This window comes from Charadrius vociferus, unplaced genomic scaffold (assembly GCF_000708025.1).
Source record: "Charadrius vociferus isolate BGI_N301 unplaced genomic scaffold, ASM70802v2 scaffold214, whole genome shotgun sequence".
Taxonomy (NCBI): Eukaryota; Metazoa; Chordata; class Aves; order Charadriiformes; family Charadriidae; genus Charadrius; species Charadrius vociferus.
Genome location: NW_009647955.1, coordinates 2,952,965 through 2,976,646, shown reverse-complemented (window position 1 = coordinate 2,976,646; position 23,682 = coordinate 2,952,965). Strand labels below are relative to the sequence as shown.

Here is a 23,682-nt window from a genome sequence, read left to right as displayed (position 1 = left end):
TGCACAAGAGAAGAATGACTTTCAAAGAGTGGAGGGAAAACAAGCTACTGAGAGACACAAAAAAAGGAGAAAAAAAAAAAAAAATCACCACATGGGCAAATCTATACAGACAACTTATTCTTGCAGACCCTGCTATGCTGGAGAAAGGATTAATTTTATCCTGACTGGAGTCTGCCTGGGGTGCCGGGCAGGAGTAGGGTAGAGGGGAGGCAGTCAGCACAAACATTGTGTGGACTGTTGGGCATTCCGTGTCTAGCTCAAAGTTGCCTGTAACTGTAGATTTTGGATTCAACGCTCAGTGCCCATATGGTCCCTCCTTCAGTTCCGTGTTTCCAAGACATATGCAAGTTCAGACACAAGTTGCTGTCCTCAAGTGCAACAGCAACTGAGCTAGGAGTTAAAGTAGTTCCTACTTGGCTTCAGTGATAATTCCTTGGCTTCTACAACACTGAAGCTCAAAGCAGGTGACCACAGAGGTCCCTTCGGGCATTTAAATCTGCTTGTGTGATTCTTCCCAATCCACAACTCACAGCTCCATCAACTCCCTGGCACGTCTTAAAAGTCATGCACATAAGGTCTAATTTCAGTTGAAATCGCATTTCCTCTTAACTGTTCCATCCTATATCCTGGAGCTAAATGCCTGGTTACACACTCTACCCAAATTGCTGGAAACCCTAGAAAGAAATACAGCAGTTAAGAAAAATTTTTCTATAGGCAATTTCTTCCTCACTCATCCCAGGTCCTGGCTCTTGCTGGTGTACATTATGAAGACGCTCTCTCCTTTCTGCAGGATAGCATGACCCTGTCAGGTTGGCTCAGCTGTCCTATCCAGCACAGGAAAACACACGTTTCCTCTTATAACTCCTAATATAGAAAGAACTCGTACTTCTGACGTTCTGCTGCATTGCCATAACCCAACTCATTTCTTGGATTTTCCTCCCTGTTGTACGTGCATCTCTATTTGTCAGAGCTCCAGCCAAAGCTTAAAAGGAAAGCCTGAAAACAATCTAAGAGGGAGCTGTCAAATCAGCTAGTTGATTCACACAGCTCAGTGGCGGCTAGATTATACTGCACTGCTTAAGTGATCACATATGAGTACAAAATTGAAACCAACAAGTGTTCCATATTAATATGATGACACTGGGAGATCCTGGGAGTGGAGGGTGTACCTCCCATTGGGTAAGGAATCGAGAAAGTTGTCTGGCAATTCCAGTAATGTTTGCTACAGAAGAGGCAGTACCAAAGCAAAAGGCTAGCACAGCTTACTGCTTCCTACGGGAACCTGGAAAGCAAAACAGAAAGAAAAAAAAACAACGTAAGGACATATATGCTGGTGAAGAAAATACTACCTGCAATCATCTTTTACTTGTCCTACCCTCTTGGATATCTGTGAGACTTCCACGGTACTTGTAAAGTCAAATTCCAAAATGGGAACTGCCTGTTACTTTATGCAAGCAAAAGGAAGGACAAGTCCACAAGACAGGCGGATATTTGCATTTCTTCTAGGCTGTGAACAGCCCTGCGGCCACACTTCACAGCCTCACTAAAGAAAACGCAACAAATGCAAATGCTGGGCTTAGAGACTATATGAAGTGCCCATCAACTCTCCTGCTTGTTTGATGAAGATAGAATGCAAACACTTCCCAAACTTTAAATTTTGGGAAGTAAACTGTCTGCATTTAGGTCGCAATCAGTTGAGCTGGAAGATATCTGAGCAACTGAGTCAAACTCTGGCCACCCCTGTGCTCCCCCAGAGGCTCTACAGATAACTCGGACAACTGAATTCGGATTTAAAAAAAACTGGAGAGGGCGACCCCAACCACACTGCCCTTGTGCCTAGTGATTTCAGGAAACGAGCCAACAAAGCAGCGCTAAGATGCTACAGGAACAGAACAAGCCTGTGCTGAAGAAAAGCTTCAGTCTGATCATCCCATTCGCCCGCCAGACAGGTGATACTGTGAGGTTTTGTCTTGTATTGGATTGCTTGATACTAGTGAGTCACCTAAGATCCATCATGTCGTTGTCTTCCTGTTATTTCTCCTTCATTTGCTGCCTGGATTTACAGTCATTCATCATTAAGAGATCATAGAGGACAAGCAGACAGCAGTTTGACAAACTCAAGGCAAACTCATTCAGCTTTTTAGTCTCTCAGCCTGCAATGTGCTCAGCAAGCACAACTCAAACACTGAATAGCATCACCTGCCTGCTGGGGCAATAATATTCATTCTTCCTCTCTATTAGCATCCCTCTTTCAAACATCCCGTCCTGCAGGCTGGTTATTTATGGAAAAGAGCCCACAATAACCCAAGTGCGGGGGCAGCCGTGGGCTCGATCTTACCTTTAGGAGAGTGCTCAGGTCTGGGGGTCTGGCGCAAGGGGCTGGGCTGGCTCGTGTAATACCGAGAGTGTTCAAAGTCATTGAGGAGAGGCTGTGACCTGTCAAGCACAATGGAAAAGAAAAAAAAAAAAAAAAAGTGTCGGGGGGAAAAAAAAAACCTCAAAGGCATAACGGTGCGGCAAGAGCAACATCTCCGCTGCCTGGTCTGTCCAAGTCAGTTTGATGCAAACTGTGTCTGGCCCAGGCTTTCCCCCTGCAGACCAGCTCCTCTGAGCACAGCCCGTTACAGTTTCTGTGGTGAGAAATGCATAGTATTTACTTCTTGTGGAAACAAAGAATTTCCATTATGAAGTTTGATGCAAACCTCGCTCAAAAGGGCAACATTTTAAAGTGTTTAATGCTTGCCCAGTTTTAACGCCATAGTATTTTAAGAAGATCTCTCTCAGTCTCCATCTGTACAACTCTTGTTTTTTCTTTTGCAAATTCAACAAGAATTTCTAGGCTCGTTTCTGGACTAGGAATCAAAGCCACTCGGGTCACTTCCAGAGTTCAGTCCCTCATGAGGAGCATCAGGCCATGGTACCAAGTGATTCAGAAGCAGCACTGAGCTACAGAATGTTCCCATCAGCTCTGGGATGAGGTACCCCAAAGCACGATGTACTTGTTTGCTGGGGGTTGTCCACACATAGCAGCGGGAGCAGTGTACAGGGCTTAACTGGGGAGCAGGAACCCAAGGGAACAGCTGTGCAAATGCATCACAATTGCTCCTTCCTGCCCAGAGACGACATTTGGTTTCACATCCCCAGCAGCTCTTTAACCCTCCCAATGCTTCTCTGCCATTTAACAAATGTCACTGCACAAGCTCATCAATCTCTGTCAGCGCCAGGCATGGAGACCAATATGGACAAATGCCACGAGCACAGCAAGTGACGCATGTCACCAAACACCTCATCAGCTCCGTGCCCTCCATCTCTTTTCAGTGCTAAAACCTCTGCTCTCTACCAAGCCCTTTGTGGGTGGGTCAGGCTGGTCACCCCACGCCTCCTCCTTAGGACTCAGCTTCTGAGCAGCTTCCCGAGTGCATTTCCCCGTTTCTCCTAGCCAGTTCAAGCTCACCTTGAAGACCTGTCGCCTTTGTGTCGCTGAGTTTCAGGCCCTTCTCTTGACCTTGAGCGCGTGGACTCGCTTGCATCATGCTGATGGGAAGAAGGGAAAGCAGTTCATCTGCATGCCTTGCAAGACACCAGACAGCGCGTTGAGGCTGCCGCAGCTCCATGAAGTCCTTTTGTGCATCAGTTTATACACGCAATCAGCTACAGCCAGACACGTGCATATGGCAGTATCAGGACTACCTTCCAGCAAATGAAAATCAGCCTTGCTGAGCCAAACTCGATTTTTGCTCTAAATATGAGACAGTGCAGTGGGACTCATCCCGAAGCTGGGGTCGAACGCAGTCAGTGCGTAATGACTGTGCGCATGGCTGGGCTGAGCACGAGGCACCAGCTGCACACAGCTGGGCTCCTGCAACTACTCACACACAGTGAGGAGGCTGAAAACATCAGAGCTACCTCCAACTGGCCCCAAGATTAACACAACACCCCCTTTAGCACCTTACCAGCGTAGACCACGAAATCTGTTTCCCATCACCTTCTGCATCGGCTAGCCAAACCTTTGTAGTATTACTCATACAAAAACCAAGGCTTGATACACTCAGTACTTTCATTAAACAGCCAATTTTACTATGAAGCAGAGTGACAACTGGAACGGCTGCATTGGCCTTATACCTGCAGTGCACAAACAGAACCAACTACTGCTTTTACTGCTACAGTCAAGATTTCAGCAGAGGGAAGGTCCTGCACCGGGAGGACTGACAGTGCTTGAGGGAGGCCGCAAAGTGCAGTGACGTCCAGCACCGACCTCGAAGGCCATAGCCCAAGGCTTACCTTTTTTGAGGCTGAAGCCAAAGAGCATCTAGCCAAGGAGGTGGCTCCAAAATGCTTGGGAAGCACTTGAGTAACAGGCAGCAAGACCCTTTGGATGCAACAACCTGCATCATTCCTTTTGCTCTTACCACACCCCCTCACCTCCCTCTGGAAATAGGAATAACATTTTTGCACTTCATTTGGGGCACCTCCTGAAGCTCGACATACCTTCCAGTCTTGATCATGCCTCCTCTTTTCAAAGGAAGACTTTTCTCTCTCCTTCTCTTTCTTGAAAGCCTTTTTCTCCTCAGCCATCAAGAGTCGGGCAATTTCCTAAAAGGAAAAATACAGACATTTGTACTGCTTTTGTGGATTTGAGTTATTTAGACCCTTTCCTATGGACAGCTGCTGAATGGGAAGGGTGCAAAAAGCCAGGATTTCACTCATCTGCGATCACAAATCAAGTGACAGGGCAAAATTAAGACTGACTACATACAGCATGCCCAGTGGACCCCTGATATGCCAGAACTGCGTTTGCAGAGACCTTCTGCCCTTTATCCCTTTTCCTTCAGTGGGGTGGTTCGTCTTGCAGCATCTCCGATAGTCTCCCCTGGGGCTCCGTTACAGGATATGCTCTTTCACAGCCATGAACTTCCTTCCTCTGCCGTGGTTGCACCAGGCACAGTACAACTCCCTGCTTGGCCAGCATGAGCATATACATGAAAATCAGCTAGGAGCAAACCCCACTGGATCCCTGAGCTTCCCTACAAGGAGGGAAATGAACAACCAGAGGGTCAGAGAGGAGAAGTGGGGTTAAGCAGTTTCCACGGTTAAAAGAATACTGCAAACATTTGATGTCTTGCTCACCTCATCTTGGGCTACTTGAGCTGCCTTCTGATCTGCCTCATTAGCCTGCAAAAAAAAAAAAAAAAGGGGGGGGGGCAGTGGGAGAGGAGGGGGGGAAGAGTAACACTTCTGAATTATTCATACCCATTAACCTACTGGGCAGGGCAAGTAGGTGCCCATACAAATACGCTACCATCCTCTCCAAATACACTTAGCTAGCTCAATACTTACAACCCAACACCAAACTGTCATTTCACCTTTTCAGCTGATTTTTGTACTCATTTATCTCCCAGGCCACACCACAACGCATTGACCACCCTGCTGCCCTCTCTCTCAAAGGTAGGCACTGGCCCGTCTCACTTCTGGGCTGACCACACTGACTACAGGCTATCTTTACCTGCCTGGAAATGTGCATTTAATATCACTCTGCTTCATTCATTTATTTTTTGGGTGTTTATTTCAGAAAACAGGGCTCTACTGGCTGGATGCCTGCTGTCACTCCATACGTATGCGTATGGGAGACAGAGGTAACTATCAGCATGCACAGTCAGAAGACCTTAGGTCTTAAACTCACTGTCCTATAAAAAAGCTTTGCAGATTAGAGTTGTCCTTGCTAGCTACCTTAGTTCCCTCGAGTTGCCTAATGCACCCTCTCTACTTACCAGGAGCTCTTCCTCCTGCAGCTTCCGAGCAATCTCTGCATCAGACAACTCCTGTTCCCTTCGAGGTGTGTCATACACGGCTTGCTTTGTCCCCCTCAACTTAGCGCCTACAGAATTGTGAGAGAAAACAATCAATCAACCTGTTTCCCAAATGCGTTACTAAGGAAATCTCCACCATCTCCTCAGCCACCTGCAAAAGCCCCACTCAAGGGGAGCAGAGGCCACAAGAGCGTACCTGCCAGACCACTGGTTTGAGAGTAAGGAGCTGAGGTGCACCACACACCTTAGGGAGGTTTCCCTATGCACATAGAAATACCTCATACGCCAAACAGGCCACGTCCCTTGAAGCAGTCTTTGCTGACACAGCAGTGCTAGCAAAGGAATTGTAATTTTTCACACTCTGCATTGCCATACAGTGGCAAAACTGGGTAGCAGAGAGCAGCCCAACATCTGTCAGGAGCACAGCAGAGTCTGTGAACACACCGCTGGAGCGGCACAGGCTGCAAAAGTTGCCCGGGACACACTCACGTGAGGTTGCAGACAAGTTCTTCCTTGGGCTGAACCATGAATTTTACAATTTACAATGAGAAAACTGCCAAGTAAACATTTCTGAAGCTCACACAAGGTTCAGTTCTTGCTCTGAATACAGTTCTATTTGTTTGTTTATGTTAAAGTTAAACCATCTCCAAGTGATTTGAAATGTTGCATTTTGAAAGTCTCTCCATAGTCTATTTGCACCAGGCCATCGAAGGAGTCTCTCTGTATCCCTGTTATAAAATGCATGACTTCACTCACATACAATTAATGCCTTCTCCTTCCATCTGCAGTCCGAACTGTATTGTTCAGACATCAAGATGAGCTTTGCGAAGTATACAAATACTCCAGATGTCCATCTGTTTTCCACCCCAAACTGAGAAAATAAGTTTCACTCAAAACTTTCATGCCTCCAGCTACACTCTTTATACATTGATGATAAATAATAATACACCCTTACTGGGCCACATATCAGTTTCCTTCCCACCAGGTAAGATCAAAGGGGGGAAAAAAAAGGAAGTAACCAATTGAACTCAACAAAACTTTCTGTGCATCTGTTGACAAACTCCCATCACACTCCACCAAGCATGCTGCCTGAAGACTTCAAACTGAAGCGGGCCAGAGACCTCATCTATCAACCCAGAATAAAACTGGAGTAAGAAACTACCTCCTCTTCAGGTATTAAAGGAGGTGGGGGGGAGGGGAGGCATCGCTTTTGTTTTGTTTGAGTCAACTGATAAGTGATCTTAAGCAATTAACACCCCTTTTACAAACTGTCTTTGCATAAAAAGAGAAAACTTCAGCTCTGACACATTATGGTTAAATATATGACCTGGCCTTTCCCCGCACAGTGTGATCAATCCAAGCTGTGAAAAGCTGTAATCTCCAGCCAGCACAGACGCTCTGGCAAAAAGCACCAGTTTGGTCAGAATTAAATTATTCAGAGTCCTCCCAAGGTCACAGTAAACAGTTTTTACCATGCTGGAATGAACAACAGCGTGGTCAACAGGCTCCTGTACACCATTGCCTCTATGAAGAAGTAAATTTCCAGGAATTGTTTGCTGGCCAGCCCGAGCTGAGCTTTCTTCACACGCTGATCGGTGCCAGGCTTCATTTGCTCAGAAGACAACAATAAACGTTACTTCCACATCACTTCTGCCCACACTCAGGGGAGCATGAAGCCCACCATGACCGTGGCCCACAGGAAGAGGATGTGAGCTTCTGGCTATTTTGACTCAATGTGATGGGATACTGAGTCACTCGGGTCCACATTGTACCAGGGCAAGTCACAACCTACTGATTATATAAAGACCAGATTAACACCTTCCACTTCCTCAAACAAAACCTTTGCATGATGAAGACAAAGAGTAACCCTCCCAGCATCTCCAGAGACAGACACACATATTCATCCCTACCTTATCCAAGTGAAACCAGTTAGATGGCTTAAAGCAGGAGTTTCCCATGCTGTGACAGGCATAAATCCAAGTCTCTGGACTCCTACTTTCATAGGATCATGGGATGGTTAGAGTTGGAAGGGACCTTAAAGATCATCGAGTTCCAACCTCCTGCCATGGGCAGGGACACCTCCCACTAGACCAGGTTGCTCAAAGCCCCATCCAACCTGGCCTTGAACACCTCCAGGGATGGGGCATCCACAGCTTCTCTGGGCAGCCTGTTCCAGTGCCTCACCACCTTCACAGTAAAGAACTTCTTCCTAATATGTAATCTAAATCTCCTCTCTTTCAGTTTAAGATCATTACCGCTTGTCCTATTGCTCCACTCCCTGATAAAGAGTCCCTCCCTATCTTTCCTGTAGGTCCCCTTTAAGTACTGGAAGGTCTCCCCAGAACCCTCTCTTCACTAAGAGCCTTTTCCTCACTAAAAGATACACCACCCCCACCCCAGTGCAGTTTTAAATCAGAAAGACAGACCTGGATCTTTAAAGCCCACTAGTCACGAGTATGATTGAACAACAAGCACTACACAGGTACATGTTTCCTAGAAAAATTCACTTGTACAGAATTTGACAAGAATCCCATCTTATAGAGCCCAGTCAGACACTTTGTGCCACTACTGAACTTTGCCTGAAGTGAATTGATCATGTTGCCAGCAGGCTTTTCAGTAAAAGTGGGTGGAAATTGCTAGCTTGTTAGTGCCTCAGCAAACTGCCCTCGCTTACAGCACTGCATCCCAATCAACAAAATACGAGTGTAATCCTAACATTGGATTTTTTTGTTAGGTTTCTTTTTTTTTTTCTCCTGTGCAAGGAGACCACAGCACAAAATATATCATGAAAATAAAAGCTGGCTGTTGTTTGTTTGATTGGGTTTTTTTTTTGTGTGTTTTTTTTTTTAATTCTTAAATGCAGGATACCAAGGGCACCATTTCCAACAATACCTTCTTATTCATCCTCTCTGGTGCCATGGAACACGTCAGGAAATAAACAGAGCAAGAACATAAACAGGTAAGAAGAATCTCACCAAATAAGGGAGAAACTTGGGCAGGATTCACTGTGCATACATTGCAGGTGAATATTGGAGATAAGCATCTTCAAAGGAAACAAGACAGATTTCAGACAACATGATGGGGCACGCAAAGGACCATCCCCACACGTATGTACACCTTCCCCATCACTCGGTTACCTGAGTCTCGCTGGCAGTCTCCAACCTTCCCCCGGGTCACAGCATGTGGGGAGGGGGAAGGTCTCCTGTGTCCTGCCCTTTTGCAGTCTCTTTCCTCACCCCTCCTATGATCATCTCTAGATTCAGCATCATGGAGCTTCTCGTCATGCACCGTTCTGTGTGACGAGCGGCCCTGATGACGAGATTTGTGTTTTTCAGGGCGCACCAGCTGGCTGCCGCCCCGATGCCAGGTCTCCTGCTCAGCCTCCAGTTCCACCTCCAGAAGAGGAAGGTGCTTTTCTCTGTCTTGCCTTGTTGACTTTCTGCTGCGCCGTGCCTGGTCTGCGAGTCCATGCTCTGACTCCAGGTCAAGACTGAGAGGTCTCCAAGCCTTCTCCCTGCCAGCTGCTCTCCTCTCCCGCGGCTCCCAGCTATTGCTGTGGTCGTAGGCACCGTGCTCAGCCTCTCTTTCCAGGTCAAGGCTGGGAGGTCTCCTGGACCTTCCCTGACTGGCTGACTTCCACTCCTGCCGGTGGCCATTGCTGGCCTCGCTTGGTTGAGGAGACCTCCGACGATGCTCCGAGGGGGAATGCCCACGTTCAGAGGTGCTGTTGGACAAAGGGGAGGGCGCTTCTCGGTGCTCCCTCCGCCGGTGTGTGCGCCTGTCACCACTGCGTGCCCTGCGAGGCTCAGAAACCTGCTCTCTGGGGTCACCCCGGGGGTGCTCTGGGCAACGGGGGGACAAACAAGGAGCAGGTTAGTGGTGCGGGGGTTAACGGTGGTTCAGCGAGGCCAGAGTCACAGCACGAAGATGAGGGAGCTTGAGGCAAGGGGAAGCTGGAAACGCAGACTAAGCGTGGCAGGATCAGTAGGAAAAATAACGGGGATATAATGCTTGCAGGACATAACAGGGGACAGAGTGAAACGGCAGCGTGGCTACCAGCAGGGCAGCACGGGAGGCAACGGGGTTGGAGCAGAAAGCACAGGTCCAGCCCAAAAGGGTGTCCAAGCACCTCCTAAGACAAGGACAAGTCAATATGAAGATGAAGGGCTTTTAATGATGCCATTGGGGGTTAAAAACAGCCAGCAGAGCAGCTCATCTCCCGGTGACACATCACTGCTGCAGGATACTGAAACCACCAGAGAAAGGCTTGCAAAGGAGGGCGCAAGATGCAGGTGAGGATGGGAGACAATAAGGGGGCAGAAGGTTAGGGAAGCCAAGCAGAGGGTCAGGTTGGATCCTGGTTTATGAGCACCGGTGCCTTGCCCTGGTTTTGGGCAAAAGGTTTTTCATCAGAGAAAAAAGCCTCACCTAACAGGGGTAAGACCCACATAAAACAGAAGAGAAAGAGACAAGTGGGATGGGACTTCATTTTAAAAAATAAAAATAAAAAAGCAAGAACAAGATGATGGATAACTGCAGCATCCAAATATCTTCCACCAGACTGTCACGTTTCTCTTGCAGACCCAGAAGTTTCAGGGCCCACACTTACTCATTGCCTAAATAAAAGTTTAGGCTCTGACTGCAGAGAGGGCTACAGAAATTTAAGGGCAGGATAAGTCTTCACAAAATGCAGGCTCCTGACCTCAGCAATATAGCTGGAAAAGCCACTTACTCAGCAGCTTGGCAGGGTTGTTTCCCCGTGCTTTCCAGACAGCAGGTGGAAATTTTCTTTGCTTTTAGTTTCAGTAATAAACCTGACACAGCTATGAGGATGCAGCAAGCCTGCCTACAATCTGCTGATTGATTTATTTTCCAATCAACCTATTTGCTAAGAAAAATCATTGCACTGAGTGAACTATTATCTCTGCAACAGCTTTTCAGAATGAAGGTGTATTTCTGAAGAAAAAAAAAATTCCTTGAAGCAGAGGCTGATTTGAAACAGAACTACACAAAAAAAACCCCAACCCAGCAGTGTAAGACTTTCCTTCTCCACTGCTGAGAGGTTTTTTTACAGTATCTAATATTTAAAATAGATTTCACTGCACACAAACTTCATTCTCTTTGAATACATAGCTCTCCTTTCCTTACAATCATCTAGATTTCAGGGGGGGGAGGGGGGGAGGAGTAGGAGGGGAGAAGCCCCACACCAAAACTGGATGTTCCCTGCAAGTCATTCTATTCAGAAAAAGCTTTTTTAGAGCCAGCAAAAATACAGCCTACAGAAAAATCTACCTCAAAACCAAATCTTTTATCCAGAACAGGTAAATTTTTAAAGATCCAAGAACTGTGAGAGTAACCACAGCAGTTCCTGTTAACTGGTGGGTTTTTCTATTCAGTTTTAGACCGTTCACATGATTTACAGAAAGCAAGTATCTAGTGAAACAATCTATGTGACTTACTGAACAACGGAGACCACAGCCCAAAAGCAAGAGTCAGTTTTTGAACTATAACAAGGGTCTAAGAATTAGTTCAATTTTCTTATTAAGGAAAGCTCAACAGATACAGCAGCAGAGAGCAGGAGATCAAGAGAGAGTAAGCATGGCCGCGCTGGGACAGGATCGGTGCAGGTAACGCAGTCATGCCAGACAGCCTGAGCAGAAGATTTGCTTTTGGGGTATCTCACGGCGATTAACTCCTCAGCAAGAACCGGTTCCTACGGCACCTTCCATAGGGGCTGTGTAAACACTCTTTAGGTCCTGGTGTTACTCTCTCAAGCAGCAAGTGACTGAGTGAATACAGAAATGTTTTTCATGGCACGGACACTTCTGGGAGGAATGCTTCCTTTTCTTCATGTTTATTTTTCCACTTTTTAAGAGCTCACATTGCTCTGGAGCCGTAGCTCTAATCCACACTCCTCCTGGATGCGGATAAATTTTTATTCAGTCTAAAAACAGACTAAAACCCAAACAAAGCAAGGGCTTTTTTTTTGTTGAAGTTACATTAAGTTTAAGTTCTGTTTAAGTAATGAGGACGATGCAACAGAGGATGCTGAAGTCTACTCAAATGGTGCCCAAGTATTTAAGAGGTTCCAGATCAATGGACTAGATGATCCAGGCATCAAAATCCACTCCAGTCCTTTCTAATTTTTAAGGAGTGAGGATGAAGAGCAGCACTATGAATGGTCAGGCAAAACACCTTCTACCTCACCTCTGGAGATTACAGATTATTGAAGGAAGAAAAATTAGACCCACAAGATATCCTGCTCTCCAAATCCACACCACAGTCTCAGTTCAGAGACTCACAGACTTTTGTCAGCTGATTTCTGCTATAGAAATCCATCCTGTCCTACCATCTTTGCAGGGCAACACTATTACCCTATATTGTATTTTTTCAGGGATTTGTCCCTTTTAATTCTGAAAAACTGAAGTGTGGGTTGGCCATAGACTTCAAGATCAAAGTCTTTCCCAGCTCCGTACATGTAGCAGGACTTGTGGGCATGAACCACATGTGCTCAGTAACCACTTGGTTACTGTTTTGCACTTTGTGCTTTCTGTTTTGTTGGCCATTCATGAACTTCTTCCCAATTGAAACCAAAATACTTTGTGTAAGTTCAAATAAAGACATTTAAAATCACCAATGCCATTGATGTTAAAATGAGAAATAAAAGGTTTGATCTTCATCCTCACAATCTGTTAATTAAAAGCAGCCCGTCTCTTCCCTAACACATTTTTTTTTGAAGAAAGAACATAAGAACCACCACCAGTGCACAGCAAAGCCATCCCCAGATTGCTCCATAATTAAACACACCCCGATTCTCTCGTCCCAGTTTAAAGGAGGTCTGTATTCAATCACAAAAGCCAACCAAGAGAAAGCAATACAGTGCTATGGGTCATATCTTTTCCACAACGTACAGTCCCAGACGATAATCACAGCAGAGATATTCTGTGGAGATGACCTTGTTATTCAGTAAGTCATTCAAAGCGGTTGTGCTAATTTTAATGCTTAGATACATACCTGCAAGGAGTTATTTTTGAAAGGCTGTTCCATGAACCAGCATTTATTCCTTTACGCACGTAGCTATGCCAGCATCGCAGATGAGCACACAAAACTATTTCTCTTCAAATGCAAGTGTGGAATTGCATCTGCATTTCTCCCCTACGTGCTTGCAGTGTTACACAGAAGTAACTGTGGCTTAGCAGTACTATCAGCTACTGTCTTCTTCCACAACCCCTTTCAAAACACGCACAGGTGTACTTGCACATACACACACCACGCACCCTATATCCCTGTCCTTTACGCTGTCTTCTAGGACACCAAAAACTATAAAATTGCCTTTTCCACTTTTTTTTTTTTAATATTTCCTGATTATAGAATAAAGCCTGATCCTGACCCTGGAAATTGATGCAATACTGCAGTGCTGCATGCAGGACTGCAGGACAAAGGAAATCTCCTAAACAGAGTTGCCAGACCACTAGGTTCACCTATACTGCCATGATCTTGATCCTTTATCTATCAGAAACATACCTCCATTTTCTGCATAATAGCTATCTTCATAGCCCGTGTGTCCCTGGGATTCTGGGTAGTGCTTCTTGCGCTTTTTTTCTTCCTGCAGTTCTTTCTGTTGTAGGAGACGGGCAATGTCCTGCAGAGATGGAAGAAAATAGACATTACCTTTCCCTCACCAAAAGAAATCTCCAGATTCTTTTATTCAAATTCTTTATTCAATTACAAAACTCCTGATAGTTTAACTTTTCTGACATGGCAACAAGAGGGTTACTCTCAAATTCAACCCCTGGGCTGGATGGGGCTTCCAACTTCGTGACTGACACAAGGGACCACCTCAGCAACCAGTACCCAACCTCACCCAGGCCCACTGCTGAGCTTCCAGCCCCATGGCAGACTCATGGGTTCCTTTCCACCTGCACACAAGCCTGCGAAGCCCTAATGGCCACAGCATGGCAGAAGGGACTGCTTGTGCAACTTTGGACTTTCAGCAAGGATTTGGAAGTCACACAAGCACACTCTACCTCCCCCCTGAACTCCACCTGGGAAAGGGAAAAAAAAAAAACCACCAACGCAAAGATTGTCTTCAGCTGAAGGCACTTTGGACTGCAAGGAATTCCCAGAGAAAGTCATGAACTTGCTCAAACTAGTGGTAATTTACAGGGACTGTAGGATGCCAGGCAGAGAAATGCATCAATTTGACAGACAGAGGCTGAAGAAAACAAAAATCGAAAGGGACGTTAGGAAGAGAGGACTAGGCACAAAGCAGGAGCGCTGCGGGGACTGCAGCCATTTATCTTCTGTCGCAGTTTTGGTAGATATGCCAAAGACAAGAGCACTCCATTTTTCTAATTGGTTTTCCTTTGAGATGACTAATGGGTCTACATGACCCAGCAACAGCAAACAGCTCCCTGGGGCTTGCTTGTTGGGGCCCAGAAGCTTGCGAGTCAGTGGAGGTAGTCTGAAGCTAGGAAGAGAAGCTGGAAGATACCAGCAGGGCATGCTAGCCCTTTGGATGCTATATTTAAGCCTCCCTAATCCTCAGGACCTTTATAGAGCCGTGCATATAAAGTGTACATTGCAGACAGGAAAAGCATCACTGAAATGCAAACTAAGAGCCAACACCCTCCAGAGCAAAGCCAGCACTGGAGGACATTGGATGGGTGTTCAAGTGCAAACTATTATTTCGGGATTCAGATTGGATTTGCTCAGTAACTGGCTTTGTGGAGGACCTGGGGATGCCACAGGCTCTTTACCAAAAAAAACCAAAAAACCCTACTTCCTTTCTCCTGACAAGGTTAACCTTTTCTAGCAAGTACAGTAAGTCTATAAATATATGGGCTTAAGCACATTATCTCCAGGAGTGAGACAGCTCAGGACTTGCAAATCCACACAAACCATTTCTTACAAACTGGACTTGTAAGCAGGGAGGCTTAGCGCTTCATTTAAATACCCCGCGCCCCAGACTGGATCTGCCAGAGCACTGGTATAACACTGCTAGCCACTACCGATATCAGGGAGCTATTGTGTACACTGGGCAGCTACTACACCCCCCATGTATGGCAAATACATGACTAGCCTGACCTGCGGCCAGTACCGGTGTAATACAGAGCATCCTGCAAGGTACATGTATAGCTGCTGCGCTGAGGGCTACAGAAGGGGCTCTGATGTTTGCCACTCTGACAGCTGATAACCCCCCTTGGGGCACTGCACAACCTCACTCATGCCCTGCATCAGCACAGGAGCCCACCCAAATGAAATAAACCTGGCGGGGACCTCGGAAGGAAAGCAGTATCAATTCAAGCTCTCCAGAAATCCCGTTGCAAGGAGAGACAGCAGTTCCGCACTCTGGTACCAGCTCCAGCCTAACTCAGTCCACAGCTACATTTCAGCCACACTTGGGAACTTCCTACATGCCAGCAGGAAGAGAAAGAGTATTTATGGCTTCTCATTGCTTTGAGCCACATTTATTTGAAGATTTCTCCCGACAGCACAAGATGCTCAGCAGGCAGGTGTGACAGACTGCAGGGACCTGTTGTCAGATTGCTGACATCCCAGCAGCTCTCTACGTAAAGCAAGAGGGAAAGGTGCGATTCCCACAGCCAGCATGAGTGGTATTGCATTCCCTTCACCTTCCCAAAAAAATAAGACAGATGGTCACGTTCATAGCACAAATCCTTTAGCCAGTGTTCCTCCCAGCAGCATTACCACAAGCTCCTCTTGGAAGCCCTTCCACACTTGCCCGGACAGCCTTTCAGTACATGCTTAGACTTAAAGGTATAAGAAGAAAATGAAGTCTTGCACAAGCAGACCAATGCATCTGTCAGGTAAGGACAGGTTCTTATTTCAGGCTCTTCTAGGAAACATAGCCTTGTGTTTAAGCTCTTCCTACAGAGAAAGTGCCACAAGGTGCCTCTTGAGCATCTTAAGACTATCCAAGACTTCTCAGGGAACTATCTGTAATCAAAAATGGGGCCACACCAGGCTCACACGGATGTTCCTCCATTCTGTGGCTTTCTTGAATACCCAATCTGACAGGCTGACACAATAAAGTAATCAACACGCCAAACCCTTTGAAGGCCAGGGACAGACCACACTGCCCACTCTCAAGCAAACAGCAGCAGAGCAGCGTTTTGCAATAACCAAAGGAATCTGCTAGTAAGAAACTGCATCAGGGTGTTCAGGCTGTGAAAGACAAAAGAAGGTAATGGAGAAGCCAGAGATGGATGACTGGGCTGAAGGTTCTGCTGAAGTCTTTGCACCAATGTCAAAGAAATCATGACACAGTATTCTCACAAAAGTAGTACTTATCTTGAATTTGAGAAAGCAAGCAGATCTCAGAGCGCATAAACAATTACAACTTCCTACACCAGGGCAATGAACACCTCGACAAGACCCACCTATTACTCGCCCTCTTCGTTAGCAAGGCCACTGGCATCAACAGCCTTGTGACCCTTGAGCCTGAGGACTATGACTGTATCTTATTCCTGTAACAAGACTCCCCAAAATCTCTGTGCGTGCCGAGATCTGTGAGGTCCAGGATTGACACCATGCAAGCCAACTGCTGTGGCTAACAACTGAGAAATTCCTGCACAGAAAGGGCTGCTACAAATAGCCCTACCATCCCTGCGGCTTTAAAGGTTACCTCGTCTTTCTCCTCTTGCCTGCGGCGCTGCTCTGCTTCAAACACCAGCTTCACTTGGATTTCCTGAGCAATCTCGCAGTCCTGTCGTTCTCTAGAAGGCAAGGAGACAAGGATTATAGGCAGCTAAAGTCGCAGGCATCAGTCAGCCTGGAGAAAGGGATAAAAGAGCTGAAGAACCCACCTGATGTACACAGGAGAATTATTACTCAGTATTAGTGCAGAGCCTATGAATCCTCACCAGGGACCAGGACTCCCTGTACTTACTGCTGGCCAAATTTAGAAAATAGGTCCCAAAACACTCACAATCAGAATATAAAACAAGACAGAACAGATTCACAGGCAGTTTGCTAAGAAAGGAGGGTAGGCACCATAGGATTGGACAGGCCAACGTAGTGCAAACGGTCCAATTCTGCTGAGGAATTTCTATACACCTAGTGCCAAAGGAGGGGGTTAGGGGTCCATTTAACGCAGGCATTTCTGGGAAGTGCTTTTCAGGCGAAAGCCAGGAAGGAGAAGTGCAGAAATGCTGATAGCAAAACGCAGTAATTTGGCCAAGCAGAGGCTAGAGGTGGCAGTTCAGTAATGAATGAGAAATGCCACTGAGGTGGGATGAGACACGGAAGTAGAACTGGTGCCAAGAGGCAAGAGAGCGATATGCGTCAAAACGAGGGGTGAGAGAGCCATCGTCACAGTGCCAGTGCAGATGCGGGAACAACACACGACTGCATTGACTGGGGACAGAGAGATACCGGAGTAATTGAGACATGGAATGAGAGTTTCGTCTGTGCGGACAGACCAGGAAGGTTGTATTTCAGGGATGTCGTACTGAAAGCATCTGCAAGAATTCTGCCATACTCAGCGTCGCGCTCTGATGCCTGGCAAACAGGCTGGAACGGTGGCCAGGGATTCCTTAGGGCAAGCCAGAAAAGGGCTGGGGGATTTGCAAAGAAAGATTAAGAGCTCTCTCTTTCAGTACTGTTGAAATCGAGCCAAAGATTAGCTCTAAACAGGTCAGAGAAATCAATCATCTAAGCTGCGTCTGCAATTGAGACTACTGAAAGGGAAGGCATAGGAGGAGACGAGAACGGGAACAGCAACAGGCAGAGCTTGCTTTATTAGAATCCAATCTTTTGAAGAATATGCTGGCAATGATCAGATAGGGGATGGGAGGACTACCAAGAGCATATGACGGAAGTCAAGCAAATATTTCAAGAGAAGCAAGTTCAGCTATGTCAAAGTTGTGCTATGTGGACTGGAGCAACCGGTTGTAGGCTTGAGCAAGGATCAGGGCATATATGACCCAGCAAACTTGGAGGCAAAGGACTAGAAGATAGTCTAGGATGTGAGCAGAGGAAATTAAAATAGTAAGTGCAGAGAAGCATTTTTGGTAGCAAAACAGAGAAAAGTGGCATGGCTGGAGCAGTCAGTGGCACCACAGAGCCTGCTGTTATAGAAAGTGAAGAAGAATGAGAGAAGTGAAAAGAGTAGATACGTGGCTTAGGGTGGGGAGGAAGGATACTGCAACAAGAAGAGGGCTTAGAGGACAAATGCCACCAAAACCCAACTAATCTGTTACAGAGAACGAAAGGAAGGTGCAGCAGGAGGGAAAAGAAGCTTCTTTATTTCTGTCAACTGCTCCTTGGAAGCAGACCTGCAATTGGGTACTGCATGTTATTTATACCCCCTTCTCCAAACACACATGAACCCCAAGTCATTGTCACAACATGACATTTCCTTCCCTTTCCCAGACCACCACACTCAAACACTTGTGCATATCCATAAACTGACCCACGTCTAGAGACATCCCGCCAGGCACTCATGTACTTCAGTGTGTGTAGGGCTGGAGTTATCAATGGGTCAAACACCTTCAGACAACGGTTTCTTTCATCCAGGTAATAAAACCTGGCATTTTGTGCGTGTGCCTGTGTGCGTTCCACTCGACTCCAGGGAGAGACCGGTTCAAAGGCACACGAACTCACACGGCAGCAAATCTAGTTCTTGAACCTGCCATGTAAAAAGGGATCTTGGCAAACCTGGTACCAGCACAGAACCAGGGTCCCCAGCAAAACAATAGCTGAATATGCAAATCCTGGGGAGCAGGTTGTCGGTGGGCCCAAGGCAGTGGATCCCTTACGACCCCAGCCTCAGAGGACGGGAGTCCAGGTAGAAAACAAGTTAGAAAGGTCAGACATATCAAGGCGTTGCACGTCTCCAGTTCCCCTGGCACCTGTGAACAGAGCTAAGGTGCCAAGTTCACCAGCACCAACTGACTTCCTAAATGCTTAAAATACATCTTATTGCAGACAAACAGGAGACAGAAACAGCTAATCATCTTTCAGAGCCAAGGCAACAAGGTCATTGCCTCTCCATTTGCAGCAAAGAACGCCAGAAGCAATGCAAAAGCAGAAGCATTGTCTTGTTCCTGATGACATGCATCTTGGAATACACGGTATCAATCTCTAAGAACCACTGAACAGCAACAGAGGATTAGATTTTCCGTTTTATTGCTCAGTGGTAATTAAATTCTGAGACTTGGTAAGTTAATCAACATAAGCTGGTGTTTCAACTTGACTGAGCATAAGAAAATAGGTTAAAGAACTTTGACAGCTCTTCTTGTCCTTCAGTTTCTTTAGTGCGAGTTCAAGCGCCCATCAGTCCCCAGAAATCAGCCAGAGCAACATAAACCTCACCATCCCTGAACGTCACAAATAGGCGTCCTTTGTTCCTGGGCAGCCAGGAGTGTTAACAGTGCCAGGGAAACTCTACATCAGTTTAGGAAAAAGAAGGAGAGGAAAAAGTCAGTGTGATCAGAAAGCTCCCATTCACACTGGCTGTAGCAACTAATTGTTGCCAGATGAGAAATAAAATAAAAAAAATAAAAGGGTTTAAGGGAACCATTCAAAGAAACTGCGCACATTAGTGTAACAGAACCATCACAGCACTGGGAGCAAAATGAGGGAAGAGCATATTTTCACAGTATTTCCAACAGTTATTTTAGCAACCTTGCTACTATGCTTGGCAGCGTGCAAGCTGCTCAGCTAGATGTGAGAGATGCTTTTAAAGAAGCATGAAAATAAGGTTTGATGATTCCCCGAATTCTTAAAAAGAGAAAAGTTACTTCTATTCTCTCATTTATCATCACAAAGTCTGAGAGAATCTAGGATTCAAAAGACAGAAGAAAGCCCATAAATTTGAAGAGTTTTTTTATGTTCCCTGATTCTAAAGAGCACCCAGTTCTGCCCCTTTACTCTTCCCATCACCTTCCAGTGTCAAACTGTCCTAGACAATACAGAAAGCAACAACAGTGAGGATAATTTTGTTGCCAGAACACGCTGATCTTGCACAAGGAAGAGACAGTGGGAACATACAAAGAATTAAGAAAGAAAAAGATCTGATTACAAAAGGATGCCTCCGACTTTTTTTACTATTCTTGCAGCAGAGCTCAAGCTTTCAGGAGCAGAGCTGCTGCTGACACAACATTTTGCATCAGCAGTTCTGCCTGTAACTTGGCTCACGAAGTTTGTAAATCCCATTTTACAGAGTCCTACAACAAGAAAATTGCTTGCAGTTCCCAGCAAGTAACAAAAAGGAATAATCTCTGCCATACAAAATTAATTTTTATGTTGTCATTTACATGCTCACATCTCTAATTGGTAACGAAGACAAAACCATTGAAAAAGCTGAGTTGAGAGATACACATTTATCTACCCAGTGCTGCCCGAGTATGCTGGGAACGTTGAAAACAGTGGCTCATTTGTCACGCCCCAGCTTCAAATCTTTTATGAGCAGCTCCTTTGAAGCCAGTCCTGTATCTCACATCTGCAATACAGAGCTCTTCTACTCCATCGCTGCCTCTGCCAGATGAGCCACCCAGGGTCTGTGATCCACCACCGACTGTACCTGGTGGGTGGCATCGCCGAGCAAGAGGCAAGCTGGGAAGCAGCGCAGCCGCTGGGAGATGCACCCTGCCTTGCAGCCCCTGCATTTGCAGGGAGCCCCATCAGAAAGCCAAGCTCCTGTCTCTCATCATCGGGATCTGACTGAGTCCTCTCACGCAACCCGTTTGTTTCATCTCATGCATTGCCAAGAGACTAAGTGGGGGAGGCTACAAAAAAAACGCAGCCGAACAAAAAGAAAAGCACCCATGTCAGCTCTGGATTGGAAAGAAAAGTTTGGTTTGCCCTGCACTGCCACGTTTCATTTCTACACCAGCTCCACAGCCTAAGAGCAAAAAAGAGAAAGCACGCCAAATCACGGGCCGCAGGGTTAGATCTGGTGTGTGGGGCGTGAGTAAAGCTGCAGACCAAACCGGATCACTCATCAAACATCCTCCCACAGCTGCTGCAGAACTCCGTGACTGCAAGACAAGGCCTGTCCCCCAACACCCATCTCCACCAAGTGACCCAGGGGCAGCAGCTCCTCTTCCCAGGTCACTTCACACAAGCACAAGAAGGGGCTTTCAGCTGTTCAGCACAGCAGGACACCAAAAAGCATTGCGCCCAGCTCCTCAAAAGCACCCATCCTGCACAATGTAAACACGCCAATATCTGCAATGTCCACAAGAGAGAGAATTCACTGTAACGGTCTGTATTTCTGTGGTGTGGTTTCTTCTTTCTCAGACTTTAGCCAGGGCGAGTCAAGGCGAGTGGCCAGGTTACCCCACTCTGTCAACAAGCAGGAGAACAGGAAAGCTCCTTCACATGGTCAGGCAACAGAATCTAAGCCAAGATGGCCGCCAGGACCACCGACTTACACCCAGTTCTCACTACTCTGTGCCAGAGCCTAGTATCAATACTTCTATGGCAACAGAGAGCCAAAGGAAAAAGGAAACAGCAAAAGGCCGATCACCCTGAACCCAACGTTCTGTCAATCAGCCACATCAAAGCAGCTGATTTCAGTGCTCTGACCAAACGGGACTAGCATTTCAACAGCTCCATCCCAAACTCACAAGTCTTTTCGGCGTTTCTGGATTTGTGCACGTGCTTTCAGATCCTCCTCTTCTTGCAGTTGCTTGGCCACCTGCAAGTCATGTTGCACCAGACGATTACGCTGAACATTTGTTGCCAAGTGATGCTCAACTGGAAATAAATACAGACAAGAACAAATCAGCTTGCAGAACTTCACGGTGTGAACAAGACAAAGCAAGTGGGAGGGAGATTCCAGGCCAGAAAGGAAGACAGCTCTTGGCAGGGAAACATCGTGTAATATCTCTAAAGGTGGGGAAGTCCTGAACTGAAATTAGGCTAGCAGCTTCAGATTGCCTCGTTCCAGCACTGAGGGGGTTGTATACGTGTCTGTTACCAAAACAAGATCTGCCTATGTTAAGTGCATCCAGATTTATAGGGAATGCTTTTTAGGCTTTGAATATCATTGTGTGGCTACAGGAAATTACCCTCGATTCATAAAGGGCTGGAAGGGACCACCAGAGACCAGTGAGGATGAGTTGAACCTAAACCACTTCTGATGGATGCTTCCCTAATCTGTTCTCAAGAACCTCCAGAGGAGGAAACTCCTCTCACTCTCAACATAATCGGTTCCAGAATCTCACTACCTTTATATTTAGCAACTGAATACTGCAGCAAGTCCTTTACCATACATGGATACTGCCTGCAAGAAAACATGTCTACATGAGCTGCCCCCGAGAGCCAGCTTTAATTCAGGGGTCTCAGGTTCCAGCAGCAAGGACACAACTTCAGCACAAGCTGCATGCTTGGCCCAGTACCTGGAATGGTATTAGCACCTAATACTGGTAGATACCAATGGTCTTGGCACCCAGCAAAGCAGATTAGAGAAGCCACCACACCTGAGACTGCAATGCAAACATACCCCTAGTAACAGATAAGCATGTAAAAAGGAAAAAAAAAATAATAATAAAAAAAAAATCACCAGTCACTGAAGTCCCTGGCTGTACTTTTTTTCCTCCTTTTTAAACCCTTGTAGTGTACAGGCGTCCTACCTCAAAATGTCTTAAAAGGAAGCCTCCTTTCAAAAGGCAGGCACTAGCAATTCTGAAATAAGTAAATAAACAGACCTCTTCTGGTTGCACTTCAGGTCAGCCTATAAAACTTGAAGCTTCCAAAACTGCTAGTCATTTCTAAAAACCTTGCACAGCAACAAAACCTCAAGTGTACTCCCACATGCAATTTTATCATAAATGGCATAAACAAACACAACTCTAAAAGAGGGCACAAAATTGAAACATGAAATGCAACTATCTCTAGGGTGCAACGTAAGCTGGGGCAGAACACAGAGTAGTGTTGCAGGACAGAAGGCAGTAATAATAATCTGTATCCCATTAGAAAGGAAAAAATTAAATAAAAGCAGGGAGTATTTTTCTTAACAAAACCAAAGCCAGATATCTGTTGGGAAAAATTTGCTTCGGTTTGTTCCAAAGATCATTGCTACTTACTCTCTTGCTCCTGTAAGTTATGGGCCAAGGTATGATCTTCCAGAATAGCGAAGTCTCGACACACTAGACAGGGGAACAAAGCCAAGAGAATTAGCATTAGAAGAAAAAAAAAAAAAAAAAAAGGCATCAAAAGAGATACGGGGTTTGGGGGAGCATACATATACAGAGCCTTCTGACACATTTGCCTTCTACCAGCCAAGGTCTGGACTTGTGGGGTTTTTTCCCCACTCCTGCACCTGTGGCTATTTCTGCACACACTCACTACTTTGTACCTGTTTGCACAACAAGCCTTCTCCACTCTCCCCTCCACCTCCACTTCTTTAGTTTAAGACCAGAACTGCCCACGCCACCACTGGATCAGACCTTGTGTATTCCACCCAGATTTATACCAACACCCACGCTGAGTGTGTTAAACTAAAACCAAGGTCAAGCATCTGTGCTTACTATGACTCTCTTTGCCAAGTTAAAGACTCTGAGAACAGTATTTTTTCCGTACAAAGACACATACACACTGTGACCTCCACGGAGCTGAGCAGACCGAGCTCCACACTCTTGCTGCGAGGCATTTCTACTGGCTCAGGAATCATTTTACAGTTGTCTCCTGTAAGCTTCATTGACTTATTCAAGTGCAGACACTGGCTACATACCTAAAGCCCAGACATGGGACCAACCACAGCATTACCAGCAGGGATAAGCACAGCTTCCTAAAAAGACGCTGAGAAAAACCTGGAGGGAAGCTAAATGAGAAGGGGACAAGCTCGCTTTGGCACCAATCTGAAAGCAGCAGATTTTTGCCAATGCCTATCACTTTCGCACTT

General features: G+C 46.1%; 1 protein-coding gene across 1 annotated transcript; it reads right to left on the bottom strand.

The window, feature by feature from the left end:
• Nucleotides 1–1,262: 1,262 nt before the first annotated feature.
• CCDC50 (coiled-coil domain containing 50) lies at nt 1,263–23,478 on the bottom strand. Its single transcript, XM_009883366.1, has 12 exons — nt 23,403–23,478; nt 23,101–23,121; nt 22,865–22,927; nt 21,404–21,533; nt 16,456–16,546; nt 13,332–13,449; nt 5,769–5,875; nt 5,128–5,172; nt 4,489–4,593; nt 3,455–3,534; nt 2,339–2,436; nt 1,263–1,282 (listed from the first exon to the last, which is right to left on the bottom strand). The coding sequence occupies exons 1-12, from the start codon at nt 23,476–23,478 to the stop codon at nt 1,263–1,265; spliced, it is 954 nt and encodes a 317-aa protein (XP_009881668.1).
• Nucleotides 23,479–23,682: the final 204 nt, after the last annotated feature.

What these genes read in the sequence shown, in the direction of transcription:
- CCDC50 (XM_009883366.1), bottom strand. Translation starts at nt 23,478, where the DNA reads ATGAAGCTTACAGGAGACAACTGTAAAATGATTCCTGAGCCAGTAGAA. An exon ending in GTGTGCAGAAATAGCCACAG is followed by an intron (nt 22,928 to 23,100) that starts GTGCAGGAGTGG and finishes TCCCCTGTCTAG; the next exon opens with TGTGTCGAGACTTCGCTATT. An exon ending in TAACTTACAGGAGCAAGAGA is followed by an intron (nt 21,534 to 22,864) that starts GTAAGTAGCAAT and finishes ATTTATTTCCAG; the next exon opens with TTGAGCATCACTTGGCAACA.